This window comes from Balaenoptera acutorostrata, chromosome 20 (genome assembly GCF_949987535.1).
Source record: "Balaenoptera acutorostrata chromosome 20, mBalAcu1.1, whole genome shotgun sequence".
Taxonomy (NCBI): domain Eukaryota; kingdom Metazoa; phylum Chordata; class Mammalia; order Artiodactyla; family Balaenopteridae; genus Balaenoptera; species Balaenoptera acutorostrata.
Genome location: NC_080083.1, coordinates 56,034,433 through 56,060,406, shown reverse-complemented (window position 1 = coordinate 56,060,406; position 25,974 = coordinate 56,034,433). Strand labels below are relative to the sequence as shown.

The 25,974-nt window shown below is 50.6% G+C and overlaps 1 protein-coding gene and 1 long non-coding RNA gene across 2 annotated transcripts in view; both read right to left on the bottom strand.

Moving 5' to 3' along the window:
- The window catches only part of PRPSAP1 (phosphoribosyl pyrophosphate synthetase associated protein 1), a 30,219-nt gene extending 25,661 nt beyond the window's left edge, over positions 1-4,558 (bottom strand). The window contains exons 1-2 of the mRNA XM_007185746.2: positions 3,878-4,558; positions 1,351-1,403 (exon numbers count right to left, since the gene is read on the bottom strand). Coding sequence (XP_007185808.1) covers positions 1,351-1,403; positions 3,878-4,047 — 223 coding nt within the window. The 5' untranslated portion in view covers positions 4,048-4,558. The remainder of the gene's footprint in view (positions 1-1,350; positions 1,404-3,877) is intronic.
- A 2,321-nt stretch (positions 4,559-6,879) lies between these two features.
- Positions 6,880-24,838, bottom strand: LOC130705849 (uncharacterized). The gene is made up of 3 exons (XR_009006228.1): positions 24,370-24,838; positions 18,085-18,955; positions 6,880-8,255 (listed from the first exon to the last, which is right to left on the bottom strand). It is a non-coding gene; the product is annotated as an uncharacterized LOC130705849 (long non-coding RNA).
- Between the last annotated feature and the right edge of the window lie 1,136 nt (positions 24,839-25,974).

The window sequence follows — 25,974 nt, the reverse complement described above, 5'->3', positions numbered from 1 at the left end:
TGAAGGACGAAGCAGGTGAGATGGGCAGAACTCAGAACCCAAAGGGCCCCACGTGATTGCTAAGGAGACTGGACCATGGCCTATATAATTTTAAACAGTAGTAAGTAAACATGTTTGCATTTTGGAAATATCCTGATGGAGGCGAGTAGAACAGTCTAGAGAGGCTGAAAATGGAGGTAAGAAGACCCGTTAAGAAGCTACTTTGACAGCATGAGAGAGAGCTAGGAGGCCTGGAACAGGGATGGGAGGATGGAGAAAAAGGTCTTCCCTAAACCACCCTCTTTTCCTCCAGCGCTTCATTTATGAGAAACCCAAATGCCGTCACAATGAAGGAAATTCATTACTGTTAAACAGGCTATTTCACCTATCTGCACTCATCTTCAGGTTTTTAAATACCAGCATCTCCTGACTTGTCCTGGCAGGAAAATTTCTCAAGTCACCAAGTTAAAAGTTGTGAGTGTGGAAGCTGGATGAAGGGTTTCTGGGGGTTAATTATAACACACGTGTAACTTACACACACCCCGGGAACGTGTCCTTTCCATTACTACCCATTAAACTATCTTTCCCTCTTCCGATACTTTGCTTTTTTAGCTTCCCAAACATCAATTTTGTCTTAATTATCTCCTGTTAAGCTAGTTATACCATAGACAGTTATACCTTGGAAGGAGAAAAGCAACTACAAAAACATGAATCCAAGGCCTTCAACTTTGCAAAAATGATTCCAAGTTGTTTTTATACGAACTTGTCTTAGCAATGAGTGACGACATTATACTCTGGAACCCACCGGGGGGTTTAGGCTGCTGCTGCATTCCTGGAACACCTGCTATCAACAAGTGCCTTCAAGCAATATCATTTAATGTTCCAGCTCTCCCCAGAAACCCAGGCGGCGGCAAAAATGGGTGACTAACCCAGGGTGAGCGTCGACAAGACTTGAGAGAAAAAAATGAGAGATAAAACTAACTCAAGGAAGGTTTTTAAATAAGTCATTACTATCTAGTACTGATTGCACTTAATGCCATTTGATGGCCTAATGAAACAGATAAATGTAAAAAGTACTTATCAAATACAGCACAATATGGAAGAAAAAACTTACTCTCTACATCGTTCCTTTTTCTCATTCTAAAATGACAGGATATTTGCATTATCTTGGAACGGGAGGAAAGGAGACTTTTAAGGAGGAGCAAAGAAGTCAAGATTTAGAGGGACGAACAGAATGCCCTCTGCCCCAACTGTTAAAAGAGAGACGCATTTCTGTGTTAAACATGATTAACATTCGCCTTTTAAAAACATGCCAGCCGATTAAACAGAGTTTAGAGAACAAAGGATGTTTAAGAAATAAGTTTAACTTACCTCCATTGGTCTCTTGATAAACCACAGACTTCCCCAATTCAGCACCAAGACGCCTAAAGGGAGGGGGAGGGGGAGGCAATTAAGAACACTAAAAAACTCCAGTTCACAGGCATGTGTTTAACAAAAAGACTACAATAACTACACCAGCATTCTTTTACCAAAAAAAAAAAAAAAAAAAAAATTAGAAAATTTAATTCATTGAGAACTAAAAACCTGCTGTCACTTCACATCCACAAGCAGCTTCCAGCGCTCACCAATCTGTAACACCCTGCTTTACTGGGAAGAGCCCACAACCAAAGTTTAGTGTCTAGTTCCATTGTTTTTTTGAATAATAATTGCCTTGGAACATCAATACCCAATACCCAACAAATATGTGGTTACTAGCAATAATTCCAAAAAACACAAGCCCAAGGTAAATGCCTCAATTGGCAAAAGCGTTACAGACTTCAGTGCCATTAATCAAATGCAGTGTGAATCTTGTCTGGATCCTGATTAGAACAAACCAAGCGTAAAAACCCATTTTGGGTACAACCTAGGAAATATGAACGAGGACTAGATACTAGATATTAAGGAATTAATGGTAGGTTTTTGTTTGTTTTCAGTTCTTATCAGTTAGCATTACCATTTTTGTGAGTGAAATGATATAAGGGTGGAATCTGTTTAAAAACACTCCAACCAAGTGTACAATGGAATATTATTCAGCCTTAAAAAGGACTGAAATTCTGGTACATGCTACAATACGGATGAAACTTGAAAAAATGACTCTAAGTAAAATAAGTCAGACACAAAAATACAAATACTGCATGAGTCCATTTATAGGAAGTACCTAGAATAGGCACATTCACAGCCACACAAAGTAGAACAGAGGTTACCAGGGTCTGGGAGTAGGGGGAATGGAGAGTTAGTGCTTAAAGGGTACGGAGTTTCTGTTCGAAACGATTAAAAGATCTGGAAATGAATAGTGGTGATAATCACACAACACTGTGAATGTACTTAATGCCAGTGAATTGCACACTTACAAGTGGTTAAAACTTAAAACTCTTCTGGAACAAACTTTTCAAGAACCAAACATAAAAACAAAAAAGCAAAACCATTGACTATTTAAATCTGCCCTCCTCCGTCTGCTTTCTCTTAGCAAGGTCACTGTGGTAAATCTGACCCAAAATAAACAAACACAAGCTTCATATTTAAAATTAGTATTTTAGTTGGCCTCAAAAAGAAAGACAAATAATCAGAGGTTAGAAATAGAAACTAGGTAGTAGATTGCAAAAGAATTGTTTGGTTTTTTTTTTTTTACACTCTTCTAATCTCATTCAAAACTCTAACTGAAAAGAACATAGGCATTACTGAGAAAATATGACTAAAGTTTCCCCTTTCTTCTACATTTTCATCTAGAATTTAAAAATATCTTCATGCTATTAATTATCAACTCTGAAAAACCCACAGAACTCTAATGTAAGTTGTTTAAAAAGTGAAAATGACTTTAAAAGTTAAAAGACAAGCTTATTTATTTTATAACAAGTTTATTTGCAAAGGGCTCAAAAGGCTCTTCCTTTACACTAGGGTTCTGGGATTCTTCACAAGAGCCAACTAAAAAAGAGGCCATTTAGTAAACATGTATTATTCAGAGGGCCACTATGAGCCTCTGCTCTGCTAGATGCTTGATCTACATTATTTTGTTCGTGCTCACAATGTTCTGGGTCCAACAGATGGAATTATCCCTATTTTACCAATGAAGTTCAGGAAAATCAAGTCTCTTGCCCAGGGCAAGACTGGCAAGGCCTTCAGACCCCAAAGGCCACTTGAGGCCAGAGGCTTCCTTAGGTGAAAAAGACAAAGAAAGGCAAAGACTTAGACTGATCAAATCTGACTTACAAAATACGGTTGGACCATGGTTTCTATCACCAACTCCGACAAATCTGCTCCCCTAGGGTTGCCCTGTTCTCCCAGCCCTCCCCTACACCTCTGCTTCTGTCGGTGCACCTTGCGCCTCGCGGGTCTTCCACCTGCAAGGCCCTCCTGCCGCCCCTACCTACTGCACCCGCCCCATCAGTCCCCGGTGTTGTAACTACGTGCGCGCCTCCGTCTCCTCGGGGAGACTTGGGAATGGCGATGACCAGCTTCAGAGGTCAACCCCAACCGTGGGAAAGGGAGCCAAACCCAGAGCCCCTCTCTCCAAGGCGCTAATCCAGCGGTTACAGAATCCTCACCACAGCCTGGGAGGTGGGAGTGGGGAGCCGAAAGCAGGGCGAGCGGTCCAAGGACCCGGGGGTGGGGAGAAGCCAGCAAGAGTCAGACGAACGCTTTTCAGCTGCAGAACTGGGGGTGGGGGGAGAGGGTGATCCTCTGTCACCTCCAAGGGTTTGTCCAGACCTGAAACGGCAGGATTCTAAGACTCCCTCCCCCACGGGCAGGACGATGGGGCCAAATTACCCCTCGCCCGGGTCGGGGGACGTGGAGGCGAAGAGGAGCAAGGACCGTCTCCCGGGAGGGGCCCCTCGGGACATCCCCGGCCTCCGCCCCTTACTCGGTGATGCGCTTGGCCAGCTCGGTGCAGGCAGCCGTGGAGTTGGCCGAGAAGACTCGGTAGCCGGTGCGGGCGGCGTTCATGGCCGGGCGGGCGGCTGGGCAGGCTCGCGGGGCGCGGAAAGCGGAGGACACGGAGAGCGGGGGCAGCAGCAGCAGCTTCTTGGGCATCGTCCGGCCCGGGGGCGCAGTTACAGCCGGCCCGCGGCGGGGCTGCACGGGGGAGCGGTAGGCCCGAGTAGGGAAGAAACCGAGAAACCCGGCACAGGAGGGAAGAGGTCAGAGACCCCCACCCTCCTCGTACAAAAGGCTCCTAAGGGCTCGGGCGCAATGAGACTTCGCCGCGACTTGCGCCGCAGCCACCTCAAAGCCAGTGACGACGGCACCGCCCCCTCCGGGAATCGAAAAGGCGCGGCTAGAGCGTCCGCATAGTCACCATCTCAGATGAGGGCAGGGCGGTGGGCAACTCTCTACAAGCTTTTTTTCCGAGGGAAGCATCACGATTCACTCCGCCGCCTGATCTTGTCGCTCCACGGGAGTTCTTTTGCTCTCATCTTCTTGGGTGGTGCAGCCTGACTTGGTAGTGGTGCCAGCCTTTCCAACTTTTTCGCCAGGATCCAAAATGTCAGCCTCCGAGGTGGCTGACGATCTAGCTCTGCGCCTCCATGATAACACAGCGCTAGAGCCCTGCGAGGCGCATGCGCCGCGCTAGGCTGGGATTGCTTTGAAAAGTGGAGGGCGGGGTTATTTCCGGGTGGTTGCCTGGGATACTAAAATGCCCCAAACGTGGTGTACTCCTGAGCCTGATCTTTAGTCCCCAAACAAACTCCAAACTTGCATCTGCACGTAAGGCAAGTCTCTCTGAACGAGTCAAGGCACTCCTGCCGGTCTTTGCTCTCGATCAGAAAAGCCTTTATTCCTCCCTTTCCATGTGCTCCAGTCCCTTAAAGACCCACTCACGTGACATCCGCTCCACTGAGTCTTTCCAGATACTTCAACCACAGTAAGCCGCCCTCTCCCGCTGGGCGGTACCGTGCATGGTACCATGTATAGTTGCTTCTATTTCTATTTAGCTTTGTGAACATCCGTCTTCCCGACTAGGATGTAAGTCCTCCTAGGGCAAGATCGTATGTCACTTAGTTCTTCGTATTTCCCAGTGTCCAGGGCAGTGTTATGTGTTCCAGAGGCACGCAATCAATACCTGTTGAATGAGGTCCAAGAAGAAAGTAAAGGGCAGGGAAGCATTTGAGTCACTAGTTATCAGTTGCCTCAGGATTGGGGAGGGAGGCTGATCTCCTGCTTCTCCATCTTCTGAGGACTCTGCCTGTTGTGACATTGGGCCTGAGGGAGCAATTGATTGTGACTCTTGTGTCATGAAGCCTCACAAGCCTGAAGCTTCAGGATTTGGAAATTGAACTGCCCCAGGGCCTGTAGCAGCCTGACCCACATTCCAGCTGGCTCTCCAGAATTACTGATGCACCCACCCCCTCTCTCCTAGAGCAGGTGAAAAAGAAAAAGAAAGAAAGACAAGAAAGAAGGAAAGGAAAAAAGCAAATGGGCTATGGGGTAAATAGCTTAGACCAAATTATTTACCTGTACACAAGTTCAGCCGATGGACCCAGCCATAAGCCATGTTACCTTCTAAAACTAAAGGAAACCACTTCCCTTCACATTTTCCATATATATATATTTTTTCCATATATATATCCCACAGAACCCCTCAAACCTTAATATACCCCAAACTAAACCCATCTTCATTTTCTCAGTTCTCTCCAAACTGCACCTGCTCCTCTATTCCCTCTGTGAGTAAACATAACGTGATGTTCCCAGTCAGTAAGTCTCAGGAGAATCCTTGACTCTTTCCTTTCTCTCGCTTTCTACATCTATCCATTTATCCATCTATTAACATTTACTGAGCACCTACTGTTTGCCAGGCCCGTTTTAGTTGTTTGGGATACTTTAGAGGAAAAAAAAAAAAAAGATAAAAATTCCTACCCTGGAGAGGTACACCTAGCAGGGGGAGAGCAATTTTAAAATAATCATAATAATTGAGTAAATTATGTAGTATGTTAGAAGTTGTATGTGTTTCCTATTGCTGTGGTAACAAATTAGCACCAAGTGGCTTAAAACAACACAAACTTACACAATCTTAGTTCTGGAGGTCAAAAGTCCTAAAATCAAGGTGTTGGCAGGCTGATTTCCCTCCGGATGTTCTGGAAGAGAATCCATTTCCTTGCCTTTTCCACTCTCTAGAGGCCACTTCTCTCCTTGGCTAGTGGTCCCCATCCTCCATCTTCAAAACCAGCAGCCTAGCGTCCTCAAATCTCTCTCTCTGATCTTTGCTTCCATTCACATATCCTTACCCACTCTGACACCCTTGCCACCCTCTTATTAAAAACTTTTGTGGTTTTTTAATAAGAAGTCCTCCCACCTTCTTCACTCTGCTGTGGATCTATCACTAGGGTTAATAATCAATTTCTCCGATGAGAAATCACAAAATTTAAGATTGGAAGTACTCACCTTCACCAAGCCTCAATGTCTAAGTTCTTACAAACTTACCTTATTTCTCCACTGATAAGATAGGGAAGAAGGGCCATAAAAGATGAGTTTGGGGGCTACTTATGAGAAACAGCTGCCCTCACAGATTGGCTCAGGCATGGAGGGAGGAGGCTGGGTTTTAGGCACAGAATGTCATGGGAAGTGCCCGCAGGCTAGGCATTTAATCTCAGCCTGGCATCAAGAACTACAGAACCATGCTCTGTTTTAACATGAAGCGTCATAAAAAATGAACATTTAGATTACACTGTTGGAAGTTTCCCCACTTTATGACCTATGTATAATAATCTGTGTGGCGCTGGGGTGGCTCACAAAATGTATCTGGGAGAAGGTACCCCTAGTGACTTCCTGGTGCCTGGCACATGGTAGGGGCTCTACTCGTATCTGTGGACCCAATGAGTGATCCAGAGAACAGCTTTTTTTTTTTTTAATAATTTATTATTTTTATTTATTTATTTATTTTTGCCTGCATTGGGTCTTCATTGCTGAGCGTGGGCTTTCTCTGGTTGCAGCGAGCAGGGGCTAGTCTTCGTTGCGGTGCATGGGCTCCTCACTGCGGTGGCTTCTCTTGTTGCGGAGCACAGGCTCTAGGCGCGCGGGCTCAGTAGTTGCGGCCCATGGGCTCAGTAGTTGTGGCACTCGGGCTCAGTAGTTGTGGTGCACAGGCTTAGTTGCTCCGTAGCATATGGGATCTTCCCGGACCAGGGCTCAAACCCGTGCCCCCTGCATTGGCGCGCGGATTCCTAACCACTGCGCCACCAGGGAAGCCCCGGAGAACAGCTATTGATCTCGTATCTCAGGCAGGGGCCTCCCAACTGGCCTCCTTCTTTCACATTCCATCCTTCTTTCCCTCCAGTATCTCTAGTCCACCCTCTACATCCACACAGCAGATCCCCTGGTTAAAAGCCTCCAGGGCTTTCCACTGTTTATAAGCCCAAACTCCTTAGCCTGATATGGCCTGAGTCTCCCTCTCCATCTCCCTGCTTTCTCCAGGCCACGCCCTAGGTCTGTGGCTTTCTGAGCTGTTCGCCATTTGCTGAAAATGACATGGCTTTGTTTTGTTTTGTTTTTTTGGCCGCGCCATGCGGCATCTTAGTTCCCCCACCAGGGATTAAACCCGTGCCCTTGTAGTGGAAGCGCAGAGTCTTAACCACTGGACCACCAGGGAAGTCCTGACATGGTTTTTTACGTCTGAGAATCTTTGGAATTTTCACTGTGATTTCTTCTTTGTCCTGTGAATGGTTAGAAGTCTGCTGCATGATTTCTAAACTTTGGGAAATTTCTAGAGACCTATTATTGATTTCGAATTTAATTTCACTTTGTGAGAGAACACACCCTAAGTGAATTCAATCCTCTGCTATGTGTTGAGACACACTTGGTGGCCCGGCATGTGATCTATGTAGGTAAATGCCCTATATGCACCTGAAAAGAACATGTGTTCTACAGTTTGGAGGTGCGTGTTTTACATCTGTTGGTTAGATCGTTTGTTAGTTGTAGTCAAATTCTCTATTACCTTAATTATTTTTCATCTGCTTGTTCTCTGATTGTGGAGTTTTTTATTTTTCCTTTTAGCTCTTCAACATTTGCTTTCTAAATAGATAGATATCATGTTGGTTCTGTTTCTTCTCTGGAGAACCCTAACCAATACAGGGTCTGGACTGAGTAGAATAGACGCTTCTGCTCATTTTGCAAAGAATGTGTTTTTTGCAGTTTGAAATGAGACTTCTTTTGCTCAGTTCCAGGGTTTTGTTTTGTTTTGTTTTTTTAATGTTTCTCTATAAAAACAGGCTGATCCTTGAGGCTCCAAACCTGCTGGACATTTCCTGCAAAAACAAAGACAGCTCTGCTCAGTGCAAGGTGACATTTCCATATTCAACCCAATTTCAGTTTTCAAGTTATAAAAAAAAAAAATCCTGTTGTTAACTGGACTGCAGGTTCAGCATGAATTATGGAAATATAATCTCCTCTCTTCTAAAAACTAGAAGAGAAAGCACAGGTTCAGCTTTGGCACGAAGAATTGTTCGAGAATGAGCAGAGAAGACAGAGTGGTGTGTTTAGAATGGCTCAGCCTTGTCCCCGGGGAATGAATTATTTGGAAGACAAGGTTAGTCTTTGCAACAAAGGAGAACATTTCAGGCAATGATTCAGAACTGTTGCTTCCATGTTGCACTACTCCGACATGAACTTTGGAAAAATATGAGACTTTTCCCTGTTCTCGTTCCCTGAACAGGCCCAAGCAAGCTGAGACTGAATGATCTTTAGTTCTAAAAATAATACCGACTTGGATCTCTAAGCTGATTCTCTCCATAGGGCATCAGAAACCATGCTGGGGGCGAGGGCAAAATACTGGGCAGACAGAGCTGAGCGCGCTGGGAGTGACCCTTCCCAGCTTCAGCAAGGGCAGTGGTAGAGAGCAGCTGCCCTGCTGGCCGCTGGAAAGTCTGAAATGGAATCCAGCATAGAGTCTCAGTAGGACAGAACCTCTTCTGTCATGGGGTTTTCAGGAGCTCTTGGTGGAGACCTTTGGAGGCATTTCAGGGTATCACCAATACCCATACCTCGTTGAAGACTCTGATTCAAGGTGAGACCACAGTGCCTCCTAGTACCTTCTAGAGTCTGACAAACAGGAAACGTCCCCTCGCCCGTATCTCCAGATTTACAACAGCACTGGCAAGGTGGGCTCACAGGGAAAGATATGGAAGGAGGAAAAAGGCCTGGGGGAGTCGGGGCTAAGAAGATAGAAGGTTAAACATTAAGGAGACAGGTTACAACAAATCATGGACCAAAATAATTCAGAAAGTTGTAACATTCCTGGCTCAAGTGTCCTAAGTGTGTCAGGTTCAAGGGGATCCAGGCTCTCTAAAAGCTAAAACCCCCCACATGATACAAATATCCAAAAATAGCTCTCGTCCATCCATAAACGGGAACATTATGTGGTCACTTAATGCCCCAGCTACACCAACTCACTGTCAACAGTGAGACGCTGCAGCGTGTGTAGATGAGTGTTATCTCGGGAGCCAGGCTCTCAGAGCCCACTCTTAACAGCTGTGTGATCCCGAGCAAACAATTATGTCTCCCTTTGCCTCAGTTTTCTCCCCTGTAAAGTGGGGATAATAATAATTAGTGAGTTAATACATGTCAAACAGAACAAGGTCAGGCACGTATGAGCTATTAGGTGAAGGGAGATGGGAAATGTTTATACATATTTATTAGGTCAGAGGCAACCAGGAAAACAAACCATGTTCTTTCTTTTTTTTTTTTGGCCGCGCCTAGCAGCTTGTGGGATCTTAGTTTCCTGACCAGGCATTGAACCCGTGCCCTCGGCAGCGAAAGTGCAGAGGCCCAACCACTGGACCGCCAGGGAATTCCCAACACATTCATTATTTTCACAAAGAATTTAATATAGAGAATTGGTTAAATGGGTATTGCAGGATAGAAGCGGCAGAAAGCCGACACTGGGAGACCACAGCAAGCAGCTACCCCACCCCCATGAATGGGGAACCAAGAGGACAGGTTGGGATTATGGGATTCTAGAAGCCTGGAGGAGGGGTCCCACGGAGCTGGGACTCAGATCTCCGGCGAGGAGGCACTGCCCAGCTGGTGCGGTACCCCTGAGAGGCACAGAGGCTGGTTCTGGGAGCGCAGAGACACTGGAGCCTGGAACCAGATGTCACCATTGCCAGCGTGGTGCTCGGGTGACCAAGGAACAGACAGGAAGCAGCGGCCTTTTCTCCCCTTCCAGCCGTGCGGGCCCCACTAGCGCCCCTGGCGGCAGAGGCTGGAAGGGAGCGGCCGCATAGGAGAAACGGGGTTCGCGGAGTCCCAGCAGCGTCACGGAGCTGCGTGTGGTCCCCACTCGAAGCACTGCCCCTCCTCTCCTTCCCCACAGCCTCAGGACAGCGGATTGGAGGAGCAAGAGGGTGGGGTGCTCAAGGCCAGATGTTTAGAGGCAAGCCTGAATGACAGTGTGGCCACAAGAGGGAGAAAGCAGGGCAGGCTGGCATGTGGGTTTTAGCATTGGAGAAGGGGTGGTGGTCCGGCCGCGGCCACGAGAGCCGGGGCTGAGGTCAGACGCGGATGAAGATCATTCTAGGTCGGAGAGAGATTATGGCAGGCGTCCAACTCCCAGGACCTAATGTTTACGCGTTCTCAGAACTTGGAGCCAAGAAGACTGTGAGCGGGGAACAGAGACGTCAGCAGTGGGCGACAGCAGAGGGGGTGTTCAGAGTGGTGAGCCCAGTAGCAGAGGGTCAGAACAGGGAGGGCTTTGCAGGAGGAAGAGAGGTGTTCTGGAGGCCACCTGAGGAGCTGGTAGGACTACACCAGTGGGGGGCAGGAGGCAGGGCTCTGTCGCCCATGAGGGGGCAGCTCTGGAGTCAGACAGACCTGGACTCAGTCCTGTTCTGCTGCTTCACCTGGGGGAGTCCGTCAACCTGTACCTGCGTTTCTTCATCTGTGGAACGGTGATCACAATAATACCTGCCTGGGGGTGGTGGTGAGGACTAAATGAGATGCATGTGTGACAAGGTGGAGGGAGGTGCCTGGCAGGATCTTTCCTGCTTTCCAAGAATTGCCAGAGCCTACTGCCAAGAATAAAATGCACCCCACATTCTAAGTTCAGAGAACTACCAGGGGGCTGGCTGGGAGATGCCATGCAGCACTGACTCTTTAAATCCTGTGTGTAATCCAGCATTTGGCTGGCCTTTGTCTGGTTCCTGGGAGGTCACCTCTAAATCCTTGGAATTTCCTGAGTGATAGGAGTGTCAGTAATTCATGGTGGGCCCCTCCAACTCTATCTGATAGTTTAGGATAAACCACATGATGTTAGCTCAACCTCTGGGGAAGGAAGGGGAGCTGGAGATTGAGTTCAATCAATGGTCAGTGAATTAATCAATTGTGCCTACATAATGAAACCCCAATAAAAACTCTAGACGCCCAAGCTTGGTGAGCTTCCTTGGTTGGCAGTGCTCTGCCAACAGGGTAACGTGTCCCTGAGGACGCCAGAAGCTTCAAGTTTGGTACCACCCCGCCCCACCCCACCCCCACCCCCCCGACCTCACCCTAGGTGTCTCTCCCTGTGGCTGGTTCAGATTTGCCTCCTTTTGCTATCATTAAACTGTAATAGCAAGTACAGCGCTTTCCTGAGTTCTGTGAGTCATTCTAGTGAATTATTGAACCTGAGGGGGTAGTGGGAACCCCCGAATTTGTAGCCAGCTGGTCAAAAGTGAGTGTGGCCAGGGGACCCCCAAACTTGCTGCTGGTGTCTGAAGGAGGACAGTCTTGTGGAGGACGGTGGTCTTAACCTGTGAAGTTTGGCCCAACTATGGGTAGTTGGTGTCATGGCGTCCTGCCTCAAGAAAAAGGGAGAGAGGAGGGGTGAGAGGCTGCTTCTTCATGAAGGCTTGACTGGCTTTTCTTGAAACGAGGTGGGGGTGAGGGGGGTTGGGGACACAGTGGAGTCACTGTAAAGTGTGTGGGACAGTAGAGAGGAACATCTTGTCTCCCACTTGGCTGTCCACTTGGCCGTGGGCTGGTGGATCTGCCCCGGGGCTCCTGAAGTTTGGACAGTGCCCAGAGGAGCTGGCATGGTGAGCAGTCAGCCAGGAGGCAAAGGACTGGATCCACCCATCCCCTCAGAAGATGGATGCAACCCCACAGCCCCAGAGTCGGATCCAGAGTATGGATGGAATTGCAGATTCTGGGATTTGGGATTGGGGAACCTCCTCAGAGCAATAAATATGGCATGAGGCCACCTCCAAAGGTCAGCAAGAATGTGTCACCAGGGGAGCCCCTTGGGAGAGAGTCTCTGCTGGCAGGCCTGTGGGGCGCCCACTTGTCCACACCAAGTCTAAGGAGCACTGGTTCTCGACCAGGGCAAGGTTGCTCCCAGGGGACATTGGCAATGACTGGAGACATTTTTGGTTGCACAACTTGGGAAGTACTACTGGCATCTAGTGGGCGGAGGCCAGGGATATTGCTAAACAATGCACAGGACAGGTCCCCACAACAGAGGATAATCCAGCCCCCAGTGTCAATAGTGCTGAGGATGAGAAACCCTGCTCTAGAGAATGAGTTGGGTCAGCAGTAAAGACCCAGGGCACAGGACAGCCGCATCACCGCCCCCAACTAGTCACCACAGGAAACACATCTGTTTTCCATTTCTCTCCCCTCTGCCTCAACCTCATGAAGTAAGCACAGAGGAGTGGGCAGCTTGTGAGAGATAGGCCTCGTCCCTGCTTCAGTGCTGGAGCCTGTGCTTGAGATAAGTTTGACTTTCTTTCTTTCTTTTTTTTTTTTTTTGGCCATGCCCATGGCTTGTGGGACCAGGTAATCAAACCCGGGGCCCCTGTAGTGAAAGTGCTGGGTCCTAACCACTGGACCGCCAGGGAATTCCCAAGTTTCAGTTCCTAAATGGACAAGTCTTGAACTCCCAAGTGGGGCTGCCTTAATAACAAAAAAAAAAGTGACTGGAACAGTGGAATCAGATTGAGGTACCTTAATGGGGAGTCTTTCACCCAGTGACAAAGGGGGTTTGGACAGAGCACAGCTGGCGGTAGTTACTGGAAACAAACAAACAATCAACCTTTTCTTAATGGGCACTTCAACAAGACAAGTCTTCCTAATGAAACGGGCTAAGTACATGCATTGCTCAGCCCAGTGTCTGGCACAAAATAAGAGAGTGATGAATGTTAGCACTTGTATTAAGAAGAAAGTGGAAAATCAGCAGCTTCCGGGGGTAGAGAGAAGGCTTAAGGATGAATGCCACCGTCAGGCAGGGTAGCTGGTTTCAGTTAAAGCAAGGAGACCCAAGGAAGCTGGGGCGTTGATCAACATGGCGCTGGGGTTCCTGAAAATATATTTGAAGGAATCTTGTTCTTAAGCTACAAACTAGTTTCCTTAAGGGTGAAGCAGTTCCCTAAATTTGTCCCAATTCTCAGTTCCTGAGGTAAGTAACTGAAGAGTCCCTAAATATGGCCTCCATCAATCCCTCCTCCCCGACCAAGGGGGAAGGACCCTGGTTCCATTCCCTGGAATCTGGGCTGGCCTTAGTGACTTGCTTGAGCTGTAGAATGTGGCACAAGTGATGGCCTGGGACTTCCAAAACCAGGGCATGAGAAGCCACACAGCTTCCGCTGGGTGTCTTGGAATGACGCTCTTGAGACATTCCCTCTGGGAACCTAGCTGCCATGTCACATGGAGAGTCCACAAAGGCGCTCTGGCTGACAGCCCCAGCTGAACCAGCTGACAGCCTGCCTCAGTGGTCCCACGGGAGGGACCCATCTCAGATGTTCAGCCCATTGACATTGTAATCACATGAGTCCCCAAGTGAGAACCACCCGGCTGAACCCAATCAACCCACAACGGACCCAATAAATTATTGCTTCAAGCCACTACATCTTAGGGTGATTTCTCACTCGGAAACAGATAATTGGAACACTTCCCTAGGGAGTCAAGTACTTGAAAGGTTTCTGAGGAAACATATGGTGCTTTCTTGGATGAAAAATTAATTGTCTTTCTAGTGATTGTCCAAGAAGGGTTTGCACAAGTGGGATATCTGGGCTGGTGGAAAGATACAGGTCAAACACCATGCCAAGCCCAAGTTCTAGCCTAGGCACGGTACCAGCTCACAAGCTGGGTAACCCTTGACATGAAAGCATTCCAGCTCCCCCACCCCCGTCCTCCCCCACCTGCCCATTTGTTCCTCCTGTCACTCCTTTCCCATTCTTCCGTAAATTTTAAACCACTATTCCAAACAACCACCATAGAAACACAGTCAGGATCTTAGAAATCTGACCTATATCATGAAGGTACAGTGTGATGAGGTGGAGGGAGCAGGAACTTCCAAGGCTGACCCCCAGTGTGAGAGTCCTCATGGTGGGAAGGTAACTTCACCTTCCTTTCAGGGAAAGTAGAATCCCCCCGGTAATTAAATACCAATTCGATATCAAGAAAGAGCATTTTCAAAATTGTATTACTGTTCAACAGGGAAATAAGATTTAATTGAGTTTTTTTTTAATTCACAAGAGCATCTGCTTTGACACACCTAGTGGGAGTGACTGTAATAACTGCAGAGCCTCCCCTCCCCCCATTTTCCTGGAGCCTGGGTGGCAGCCAGCTTTGTCACTATTCCCACATTCCCAAGCTAGTGTCTGGGAGGATGTGGGGAGAGGCTGTAATAGCATGTGTCATTTCTGTACTATGCCTGACTCATTTCCAGACGTGAAATAGTCAGTGGGACTCATGACAATTCATGATGCTCCTGAATAAGAAAGTTTTTCGTGGCACTTACAGAATCTCTGGGAGGTCTTTGAGTTTGCCTGCCTGCTTGGAAAACAGGCTTCAGATCCTCCTTTTATGCTAAGTCAGTAGTTCCCACATTTGTCTGCATATTTATTTATTTATCTATTTTTAATTTTTAATTTTTTTGGCCTCGCTGCACAGCATGTGGGATCCTAGTTCCCCGACCAGGGATCAAACCTGCGTTCCCTGCGTTGGAAGCGCAGAGTCTTAACTGCTGGACTGCCAGGGAAGTCCTGTCTGCATATTACAATCACTTCAGAGCTTTGAAAAACTCTGAAGCTCGGGCCACACTCCAGACCAGTTAAATCATAATCTCTGGGGGTGGGACCCAGGTATCTGTAGTACTGAAGCTCCACCAGGGGGTTCTGATGTGCTGACTAGTTTGGGAGCTGAGGTGCCAAATGACCCAGAAAGGAGATGGGTCCATCAGCAGATCCCGTGGCTATTGCCAGCTGCCTCCTGCTTTCCTTTAGGAATATCCCGAGGCCAAACCCACTTAGAGCCCTCAGCCCTTACCACGTCTGAGCCATTTGGAAGAGCCTTCACAAATAAAAAAGGCTGGATTTAAAATTTTTCCATCTCTAATGTATTTTCACTTTGTTTAAATTTTAAGTATTTTTTCCCAAATATAAAAATACACTGCATGAGTGGTTATCTTGTGCGGGGCGGCGAATGGCTGGGAGGGAGCACCAGGGGTTTCTAGGATGTGCTCTTTTATTAATGCAGGTGTGTTGGTGCATAAATTCATAGTTTATGATCTGTGTGCTTTCCTGTATATATTTATACTTCAATAAAAACTCCACACAGCAAAGTGCTTCAGTTATACACACACACACACACACACACACACACACACACACATTCTTAAAAAAAAACAAACCTCACACATATTGCATAACTATGGGGGGAGATACAGAGAAATGAAAAGAAAATAACAGTGACCAAAGATCGGCATTTAGGGCCTCCACAAGGTGACACTACTTTTGAGACAAGATAAGTCCCTCCAAATAATGCCACGAAAGCACTGGCGGCCACCCCTCACCCCTGAAAGAAGAGGGAAGGACCTCTGAATGGTTCCATGAGGCTGACATTACTGGACTCCGAATAATTTAGTGACAAGGAGAAAGATTCTCTCTTTGATCTAATCGGGCTCATCTGAGCCCTCTTCTGACTAGGTCTCAAACCCTGGGCTTCTGTGTCCTGTTTTGCAGAATCCAGTTCTAGCAAGAATCCTGCTAAGTCAGTTTAGCCAGAATCCCCCATCCTCCATGTCTGGTCACCTTCAATATCTGTTGAGGTTCCCCATCCTCCACCACCCTGGGGTGATGTCTGAGCCCCCTGGCCTGCCTTCAGCAAGTTCAGGTGGGTTGGTTTAGCAAAAATCTCCCCTTTCCCCTGATGTTTCCTCTTAGTAATCTTCCATCCACTGACCCCAATCTGCTCCCTGACTATACATTCCCACCTTTCCTTATATTCACAGTTGAGCCCAATCTCTACTCCCTCCCCCACCACTGCAAGACCCCAGGTAGTGGTCCCTGCCCCCCATCAAGATGGTCCTGAAGAAAGTCCTCCTTACCCTTCTTTAACAAATGCCTGGAATAAATATTTAACACCACCCAAATCAGAATTTCAACTGCATCCTTAGAAATGGACTTTTTGTGCATCACAAAAGAATGATCCTGAAAGGGTCATGGCTGGTTCAAGTCCCTCATTTAAAAAAAATAAAATAAAATTTGGGAATTCCCTGGAGGTCCAATGGTTAGGACTCTGCACTTTTATTGGGGAGGGCGCAGGTTCAATTCCTGGTCAGGGAACTAAGATCCCACAAGCCAAGGCATGGCCAAAAAAAAAAAAAAAAAACACCAGTAAAAAAATAAATAAATAAATAAAATAGATGTACATTAAAAAAAAATTCGGATGAATGCACATAACATAAAATAAACAAGTCAGTGGCATTTAGCACATTCACAATGTTGTGCAACCATGACCTCTAACTAGTTCCAAAACAAAACCAATAATAAAACTATCACCCTAAAATAAAATCACCCAAGATAAAACCCATATCCATTAAGCAGTGTCTCCCCATACCCCTGGCAACCACCAATCTGCTTTCTGTCTTTATGGATTTACCTATTCTGGACGTTTCATTTAAATGGAATCACACAATATGTGGCCTTTTGTATATGGCTTCTTTCACATAATGTTCATGTGGTTCATGCACACGGTAGCATAGATCAGGACTTCATGCCTTTTTATGGCCAGATACTATTCCTGAGTATGGATATGCCACATTTCTTTTACCCATTCATCTGCTGATGGACACTTGGATTGTTTCTACCTTTCTGTTATTGTGAATAGAGCTGCTATGAACATTCGTGTACAAGTTTTTGTGTGGACACATGTTCTCAGTTCTCTTGGGTAAGTACCCAGGAGTGAAATTGCTGGGTCATGCGGTAACTCTATGTTTAACTTTTTGAGGAACCTTGCATCTCTCCTTTTTTTGGGGGGGGGGCCTGCCACGTGGCATGCAGAATCTTAGTTCCCCAACCAGGGATAGAACCCGCACCCCCTGCAGTGGAAGCTCGGAGTCTTAACCACTGGATTGCCAGGGAAGTCCCAAGTCTCTCCTTTCTAAAAGATATTTTTCAGGAATTCCCAGATGGTTCAGTGCTTAGAACTCCACGCTTTCACTGCCGAGGGCTCGGGATCCCACAAGCCATGTGGCTCAGCCAAAAAGAAAAAAAAAAGATATTTTTCTTGGGGGTAGACAGGAGGTTCAGTTAGGAATTTGGAATTAACAGATACACAACACTACATATAAAATAGAAAAACAAGGACCTACTGTATAGCACAGGGAACTATATTCAATATCTTGTAATAACCTATAATGGAAAAGAATCTGAAAAAGAATATATGTATATGTATAACTGAATCACTTTGCTATACACCTGAAACTGATCCAACATTGTAAATCAACTATACTTCAATAAAAAAAATTTTTTAAGATATTTTTCTCAAGGGCTGGTGGGTACTCCAGATTTGTTTTCCACATCTCTTAGGACCATTTCTTCATGGGCGACCTGCTAGTCTTTGTTAAGTACACACAATATCCAAGTCCTGGTTTAGAATTAGAATTAGGCTTCTGCTATTCCACTCAGGGTCCTCAGCATTTCAGAAATGCCTGAGACCTCAGAGACCTGGCCTTCAGGGTCCTGGGGTTTGCTTGTCTCCGGGCCGCCACTCAGCCTCTCCCCAGCCTGTGTAGCTCCTGCACCACTAATGGCTGCAAATCGGGATAACAGAGCCACCCCTGAGGACTCAACACACCTCTCCCCTTAGGATAACACTTACCCCTGCCAAGAGATGAAGGCGGCAGATCCGATTCCACGCTAATCATATTTTGCAGTTAGACTGTCTTCCCTCCTTAAGTGCTCAAAGTTCTCAGTCTGAGAACCAAGTGGTCACAGAGACTTGTCACATGGCAACTGGAACCTCAGCTTAAAATGATAGGATCCTTGTGCTTGTTTGCAAATACCAAGTTCTGATGCTATGGATTTTTCTAGGTCACGCCGAGTCAGGAAGATGGAGGTGTCCTTCTAACTCTGCATCAGAGCCGTCAGTCTGTCCCTCCCTCCCGGGACCCATCAGCCTGCTGCGTGGAGCCAGGAGGAGGTGGGGTGTTGGACTGTGTCCTTCCTGGGCTCTGCATCACTGCAGCAGCCACGTGGCACCCAGATGGGACTCCCTCCCCTGGATCCGCCAGAGGGATGCAGTTGGGAGAGCAGCCCACAAGCATTTCTCTCGAGGACTTCTGTGTACAGAACCGCACCGACTGCAGCTCTAGGAAGGAGACAGCAAGAGAAAAGAAAGGATATGTTCTTCAGCCCCCACCTATAAGCTCCTCACCGCTCAGGAGCATTCTCCAAGGCCACTCCATCTTTTGTTTGTTTTTTAAAAATAATTTCACTCCTTAGTCTGTAAGCTTTGACAGGTAATCACTAGGTTCCCCATTCTGTTTTGAAACGGGGAGTTTCAGAGGAGGCTGCTAGGATCATCTGATGGTGCCTTGAAGGAGAAATGACATCTCAACTCATTTTCAAGATGCTGGTCACGTTGCTGTGGTCCGCGCTTTCGGGCAATGAGCAAAAAGAACAACGAGCCGCTTCTGGAAATGGTTCTCCTGTCGGATCAGCACAGCATCACTCCCTTGGCTGCACAAAGCCTTGGGGGCACACGTGTGGAATGAGGTTACGGTGTCCCTTGCCCTGGGCCCCTCTCCTCGACCCCTGTCCAGCCCATCCTGTATACTCATTACTTAAATTACCAAGGTTGTGTCTGGAAAGAATCGAAGGGTTTGACCTTCAGGAGGCCAGCCTCCAGGAAAGGGGAATTTCTATTCTCAGGATGTGGGTAATGAGCATCGGGCAGGCAAGCCCACTCCAGGCTCCCTCTCTTTGCAGCTTGGCAAAGAAGCGCGCTGGCCCCTCTTCTGCCTCCAACAAATTGGCTTCTGCGGAGGAGGCCTGAGTGGCTGCACCGTTTGGATAAAAGACGAGAGAGGGACGCGTCCCCAGGTGGCCACCAGGGGCCAGCAGGGCGCCTCGAAAGGGCGTTCCCAAGGCACAGTGAGCATCTCCGGAGGGGGTGAGCTAGGACTTCACCTTTGCTCGGAGGAAGGGATCCATCCGCAGGTACCAGGAAACCACCCTAGACCATTAGCGCAAACGCACTGTGTCCAGCCCGCTGTCTGTTTGCTTTGGGAACAACCCAAGGACATAGCTTAGCTTCAGAGAGATGTGAAAGTGGAAAACATTGCACAACAAAAAGCCCCCGGAAAACTGTGACACACCCATCCCCTCGGCCTGGACTCCAGGCTACTACCAGATAAAAGCGGCTCAGCTCTCCTGCTGCCCCACCGACCAACCATAGAGGGGCCGGGTCCCTCTTCCCGCTTCCCAGAAATTCTCCTTTTGGGAATCACCCAAAGCACCCAAAGCAGTTTGACACATGGCTGATGGCTTCTCTTCCCTTGAATGAGAACGTTCACCAGTTACACAGTGTCTCCGAACCAGTATAAATAAGTGATTACAAAGCACAGTTGGGTGGGGTGAGGACTGGCCGTGGCCTCAGAAGGGGATCATCTCTCCCCTCACAAGTATCCAGGATGGGGGATTGGGCGCTGGAGACCAGGCCAGAGCCCATGCTGGGCCCAGACCAGAGCTGATGTCAGCGGGAGCCTGTGGAAGGTTCCTAGCCACGGTTCTCCACGTGGCTGGCCTGGTCCAGCCTTACCACAGAGGACAGAAGTAGCTGGACTGTCGGGTCACATGACAGGAGCTGAGCGGACCGCACATTTTGTGTAATACCCAGCAGGCTGCGCCCTGTGGTAAGCCCTTCCTGCCAGGCTGGAAATGGATGGGCTGGTCTGCTCCCCACCCCTTCTTCAGGTGAAAAGTCGTTTGCAAACTTATAATTACTATATTTAGTGAAGATGTCAATTTCTCTCTCTTGGGTAATTTTTTTTTTCCCCTCCTGGGTAATTTAAAAAAATGGAAACCAGCTTGCAGGGGCTTGCAGGGGCCTCTGCCAGATGAGTCAAAGACCAAAAGACCAAAAGACCAAAAAGTCTACAGAATCAGGTGTCAATGACCTCAGCAAGAGTGTTTTCGGTCCCACCACGACAAATGCTTATTTGGGGGAAACTAAGTTCCTAGTTTGTGTTCAGTTGGTAGCACTGGGGAGGTGAGGAATGCTAGAACGAAGGTTCTGTAGCCAAGTAAGGACACGGTTCCCAGACTTTTCCTACCCAACTGTGGTTAGCAAAATAACAGCCCCCCAAAGACGGCTGCGTCATAATCCTTGGGACCCATGAATATGTTACCTTATATGGCAAAAGGGATTTTGCAGATGCTATTAAGTTAAGGCTCTTGAATGGGGAGAGTATCCTGGTTTAGCCAGGTGGGGCCAATGTCATCACAGACAGGAGACCCTGCAAGAGGGAGGGAGAAAGGTCAAAGTCAGAGATGTGACAGCAGAAGCAAAAGTCAGACGGAGACCTGAAGATGCTATACTGCCACCTTTGGAGGTGAAGGAAGGGGTCCTGAACCAAGGAATGCAGGTCTCTAGAAGCTAGAACAGGAAGACAGCACAGCCCTGTCAATCCGTTTTAAACTTCTGACCTTCAGTACTGCAGGATAATAAATTGGTACAGCAATAGGAACCCAGTACACGAACACAAAACTCAGCTTTGTTCTTCTGAGGACTGGGGAATAAACGCATCTGCTCAGGATGCCAGAGATGCCATAAGCCAAGTTGTGAGGTAAGATCTGAAAGTCAAGGTAGCCAGGGCAGTGTGCAAGCCTGGGCAAAGCCACCCGGCAGCCAGTGCAGATATAAACGATTCCTCCCAACAGCGGAGGCGGGCAGGTCCAGCTCCCAGACACCTTTCCTGCGACACCCACACGAGCGTGCACTGTCGTCCTCTTTGGGGACACCTAGTATTGTTAGATATTTTAGTTTAAAATGGATACCTCCATTCACACTAGAGTCCTAATAACTTATTGGTTTTCCCTCCCAGAGTAATTTGCTTTCGAAAAAGAACATGCCCAACAGAAGAGAATGCAGAGCCTAAAAGAACAAATCTCAGCCAGATCTTTTACAAGGGAAGAGGGCCATGTGACGAGGAAGGCAGAGTCTGGGTGATGCATGTACAGGTCAAGGAACGCCAAAGTTTGCCAGCCAGCCACCAGAAGCTAGGAGAGCAGCCCGGAACAGACCCCCCCTCACAGCCCTCAAAAGGAACCGACCCTACCAACATCTTAATCTTGGATTTCTTGAGAAAAGTGACGCAGTAAATTTCTGTTAAGCCACCCAGTTTGTGGTACCTTGTTACGATGATCCCAGGAAACTAATACAAATGCCTTCAGATGCCGGGCAAGCAGCTGAAATGAGTGAAGTGGGTGAGGCTCGCAGGCTTCCACGGGGAGGGCTGTGCCCGTGAATTTCCCTGAAAGGGATGTGTCCCTCTCAGCAGGCCTGCAGGTGAGGGTGTGTGGCAGGCAGAGCCCAGAGGCCCAGAAGAGACTTTGGTTCCCAGCCCTGGCGAGGACACCCGTGAGGAGAAGTAGGCCACGCAAGAGGTAGAGTTAGGCTCACTCCACCACACCCAGAGTGGCTGAACCACCACAGAGACAGAAACTCGGAACATTCCCTGCAAGCAGCCAAGAATCTTGTGTGACCAGTCTGCTCTCCTGGATGTCCATGTGGACATCCACGTGGCACGCTCTTCCACGCCCAGCCAGCCACCCTCAATGCCTGGCACGGTCACCAGGAGCTCAGAATGGAAAACCACATCTGGGGCTGTCCCAGAACACAAGTCTTAAAAACAGTTTGCAGAACATCGCTGCAAACTGCGGTCCAGTGGTTAAGACTCCACGCTTCCAATGCAGGGGACAGGGGTTCGATCCCTGGTCGGGGGACTAAGATCCCACATGCCGCGCGGCGCGGCTAAAACAACAACAACCAAAAACAACCAAACAAAAAACAACTACACAGTTTGCAGGGCTGGATACCTCCCTTCCCCTGCCCTTGCAGCCTCCCAGGCAGAAAGGACTTGAGGTCGAGGGAGGCCTCGAGGTCCTCCAGTTCAACTTGGGAGCTGAAAACCTCAGGAATAGGTGAGATGGCAGGAAGCGTCTCCTAATAAAAGCAAGTCATTTGCCATCTGGCGGCCTTGGCTCCCAGTTTCCAGAGAGCCGGGCCAGGCGCAGTGAATGCCTGCTTTCTTTCTTTGAAGAAGAAAAAAAAGGGGGTTCTCAGGTGTGTCCACCTGGGAAGGCTGCCCTCAAGGAGGAAGGAGGGTGGCTGGGGGAGATGGAGAGGCAGTCTCTTTCACCTGGGAGACAGGTGTTACCTGCGGGTTGGCGATCAGCACAGATCAAGCCTGACTCCAGCGGCCCGTGGCCACAGCAGCTAGTTGCTTAATCAGAACCTGGATAATGAAGCCTGGAGAGGGCTTCGGGTTGCTTCCTCTTTCCCAGGGAGACGGAGCAGCTGGGTTACGGGGGCAGCTCTGTGGCAAGCAACCCACCCCGCCGACAGATACTCAGATATCAGCTAGAAGCCTGGGGTCAGCTGGGCCTCTCAGCCTGGGGTTTGGGACCTGCGTTTGCTTCTCAGCTCTGTCGGGAACTGGTTCAGTGGCTTAGCCTAGACCCTTCACCTCTCAGGGTTTCAGTTCCCCGTCATCAAAAGGGGCAAAGCATCTTGCTCTTGCTCAATCCTGTCTCTTGGGCCAGGGATGCTGATGAGTGTTTCTGGAGATGAAATAAAGCTCTTTAAAGAGGGGCTGGAGGGCGGTGTGGGCCTGGAGGGAGGCAGCCTGGAGGGGGGAGGCGATGGACAAGAATGAGGAGGGCAGAGCAGGGACCGTGGGGGTGGGGGCGGGGGCGAGGCCGCTGGGAGGACAGAGGAGCCATTGTGCAGACTGGAACCGGGGCCAGAGGGCTCGGCCCTTCACCTCCCTCCCACTGGGCCCCCGGAGGCCGGATAATGAACCCAGCAGGCCGCTCCGCCTCCCTCGTCGCTTGGTTTCCAGTCAGCCTCGCCCCCGTCCGGCCCCACGACCCCAGGGGCTCCAGCCCGGGGCGCTGGGAGGCGGGAGGGACCCAGGGGCAGGTGGGCTTTCTCCCTCTGGACTCGTGCACAGCCAGGTCTTCCTTTCCCGAGAGCCTCAGTTTCCCACCAGACTCCAAGGTTTAAGGCAGCGGCTCTTCAGGACTGATGGACGTGCCCTCCCGAGCGGGGGAGAAGGGGGAGGCTGCCCTGGCGGTCTCCACAGCACCCTCCCTCCAAGACTGAGATCTCGGGGAGCACGCCGCCCGCGCCCCGCGTCTTCTCGGCGCCAAAGCCCTGACTTTGACCGGAGTCCCGGCAGGAGGAGAAGGCAGGCGAAGGGGGAGGAGAGGAATCGAGCCCCGGCTCCCGCAAGGAGCCCCCTCCTCCCGCAGGCGCTTGAGTCCCCGCGTCGCGTGACCGCGGCACTGCGGCTGCAGCGCCGCGCTCCCCTCCTGGCGCCGGATTCCTGGGGGTTGCGGGTGGGGGCCTGTAGGTTCAAGATCAGACCTCGGCGGACACCCGCCGCGGCCCTGCGAGAGGGTGATGCCGCCCCGCCCCCGCTTCTTCTACCGGTTCCTAGTTTCGCATAGTTTCTCGACCCGTGAAAGCGTCGCTGAGTCACCTTCCCGGAACACGCTCGGGACGCTCAGGACCCAGCCAGGGCTGCCCGGGGGCCACGCAGGGCGGAGGTGGCCACCACCCGGACGCGTGCCAGGCCAACGCGTCCCAGCCTGCGCCTCCCCTCTACGTGGGGACACTTGGGCCCCGCCCTCCCCCCCCAGGTGTTGGGAAACGGGGCCGGGCCGCCTGGGTCCTCTGTAAAAGGAGATGCGGCGGAGGCGCGCCCGAGTTACCGGGGCCGCAGAGACCTGCCTCTTCTCGACTTAAGAGACGATGGGAAGAGAGAGGTGTGAGCGGGTGTCGGTGGGGGCAGGTGTGGGCGCGTGAGCACTTTGCAGCCTGGGCCTGTACCACCTCAGCCTCCTACAGCCGTTTGTTTTTTCCTAACTTTGGCCCTACCTGGTCAGGTCGCCAAGTCCGCCTTGGTAACTTCCTCCTCTGGGTCGCCGCAAACAACCCCCCAGGGAGTTTACTCGAGTTGGTCGCGGACAAGTTCAGGTCAGACACTTACTTGCCGGTGATATGTTTATCACACAAGCACCGGTACACGAGTCCCGGGTCCGTTTGCATCTTCCCGCTGAGCCAGTGGGGGCGGCGGAGGACACGCCCCCGATGCTTGGCTGCCCAATGCGGATGGGGACCCCTAGGCCTGTTTACACCGCCAAGCTCCTCTCAGGTGCGTGAGGGGCGTGGGCCTGAATCGCCCGCTGCGGAGCAGCTTCTCTGGCCCAGGCGAGCCTCGATGTTGTCCTCTGCGAAAAGGATCCAACTTTTGAGGTTCTTGACAAGGCTCCCTCCTCTGGACCGCATACCCCCGCGCCGGTCGCCCGCCCTCCCCGGGACAGCTCGCCTGGCTGCCTCAGGCTCGGTGGCTGCGCTGCAGAGCTGCTTGGTCGGGAGGCTAAAAATAACTCTCTCGGGGAGAACTGGAGCGGCTAGAGAGACGCCCCGGCACGGAGCGGGGGGCACCCGGCGGGGTCTGAGCCTCGAAATCCGGGTGGGGTGGGATGGGGCGGGGCGCGCGAAGCGGGCGCCGCTTGCCCGGAGCCGGCAGCGGGGCCAGTTCTGGGGCGGAAGGTCGCAGCGTCCAGGGACAGCCGAGGGTCTGCCCGGAGCCCTGAGCCACGCGCGCCCGGAGTCCCACCTGGGGGCCGCTCCGACCTTGGGCGCCGAGGCGAAATCGCGTGGGGCCCGCGCCTCGGCCTGCGCTGCGCGTTCACCCTCGCGCGCCCGGGACGCTGCGCTCGCGGCGCGCCGCTCGTGGCCGGGCCTGGGGCTCCGCGCCTCGCCAACGGCCTCCACCTCTCCTGCCGGGCCGCGGCGCCGCCTTCCGCCGGTCGCCTACTCCCAGCGTCCCGGGACCCAGCCAAAGGGCTGCGCGTGGCCGAGCCGTGGGCGCTGACCGTGCGGGGGTCGGCGAGGTGAGGCCGGGGACAGGCGGGCTCCAGCTGTGCCGGGCGCGGGTTCCTCCCCCGCAAACGCGGGGAGCGCGGGGCGTGGCCAGGCCGGGCGGCGAGGCACAGGTCCCTCCCCGAAGTTGAGACAAAAGTTTGAGGCCGGAGACAGCGAGGCCGTGCAGTCAGCGTTTGCCCGGCGCTCCAGTTGTCCCTCAGATGCGAGGCTGAGCCCGGGACGAGCCGCGTTCAGCCCTAGGCCACTGTGGGGAACGGAGGTGGCGCTTCCCCAGCAAAGCGGACCGACTGGGTAGGGCTGGCCGCCCGCCCTGTCCTCTCGCCGTGCGTGGCTCCTGGGCGGTCGGGGGGAACTGCCGTGCACCGCATGGCCTCCGCGCCCACTCGGCTCCGGCCGAGGGAGGCGGCGGCTGGCGGCCGGGCTCCGGCTCAGCTCTTGCGCGACTCCGGCGCTGCTCCCACGAGCGCTGCGCGCGGCGCCGCAGAGCCTGTTCCTAGAGGCGCGCGCGGCGACTCCGGCCGCTCCGGAGCTCAGGGTAGAGGACACGGCGACCCCGCTGTTTCGGGGCGGGAATCGCTCGCCCCGAACTTC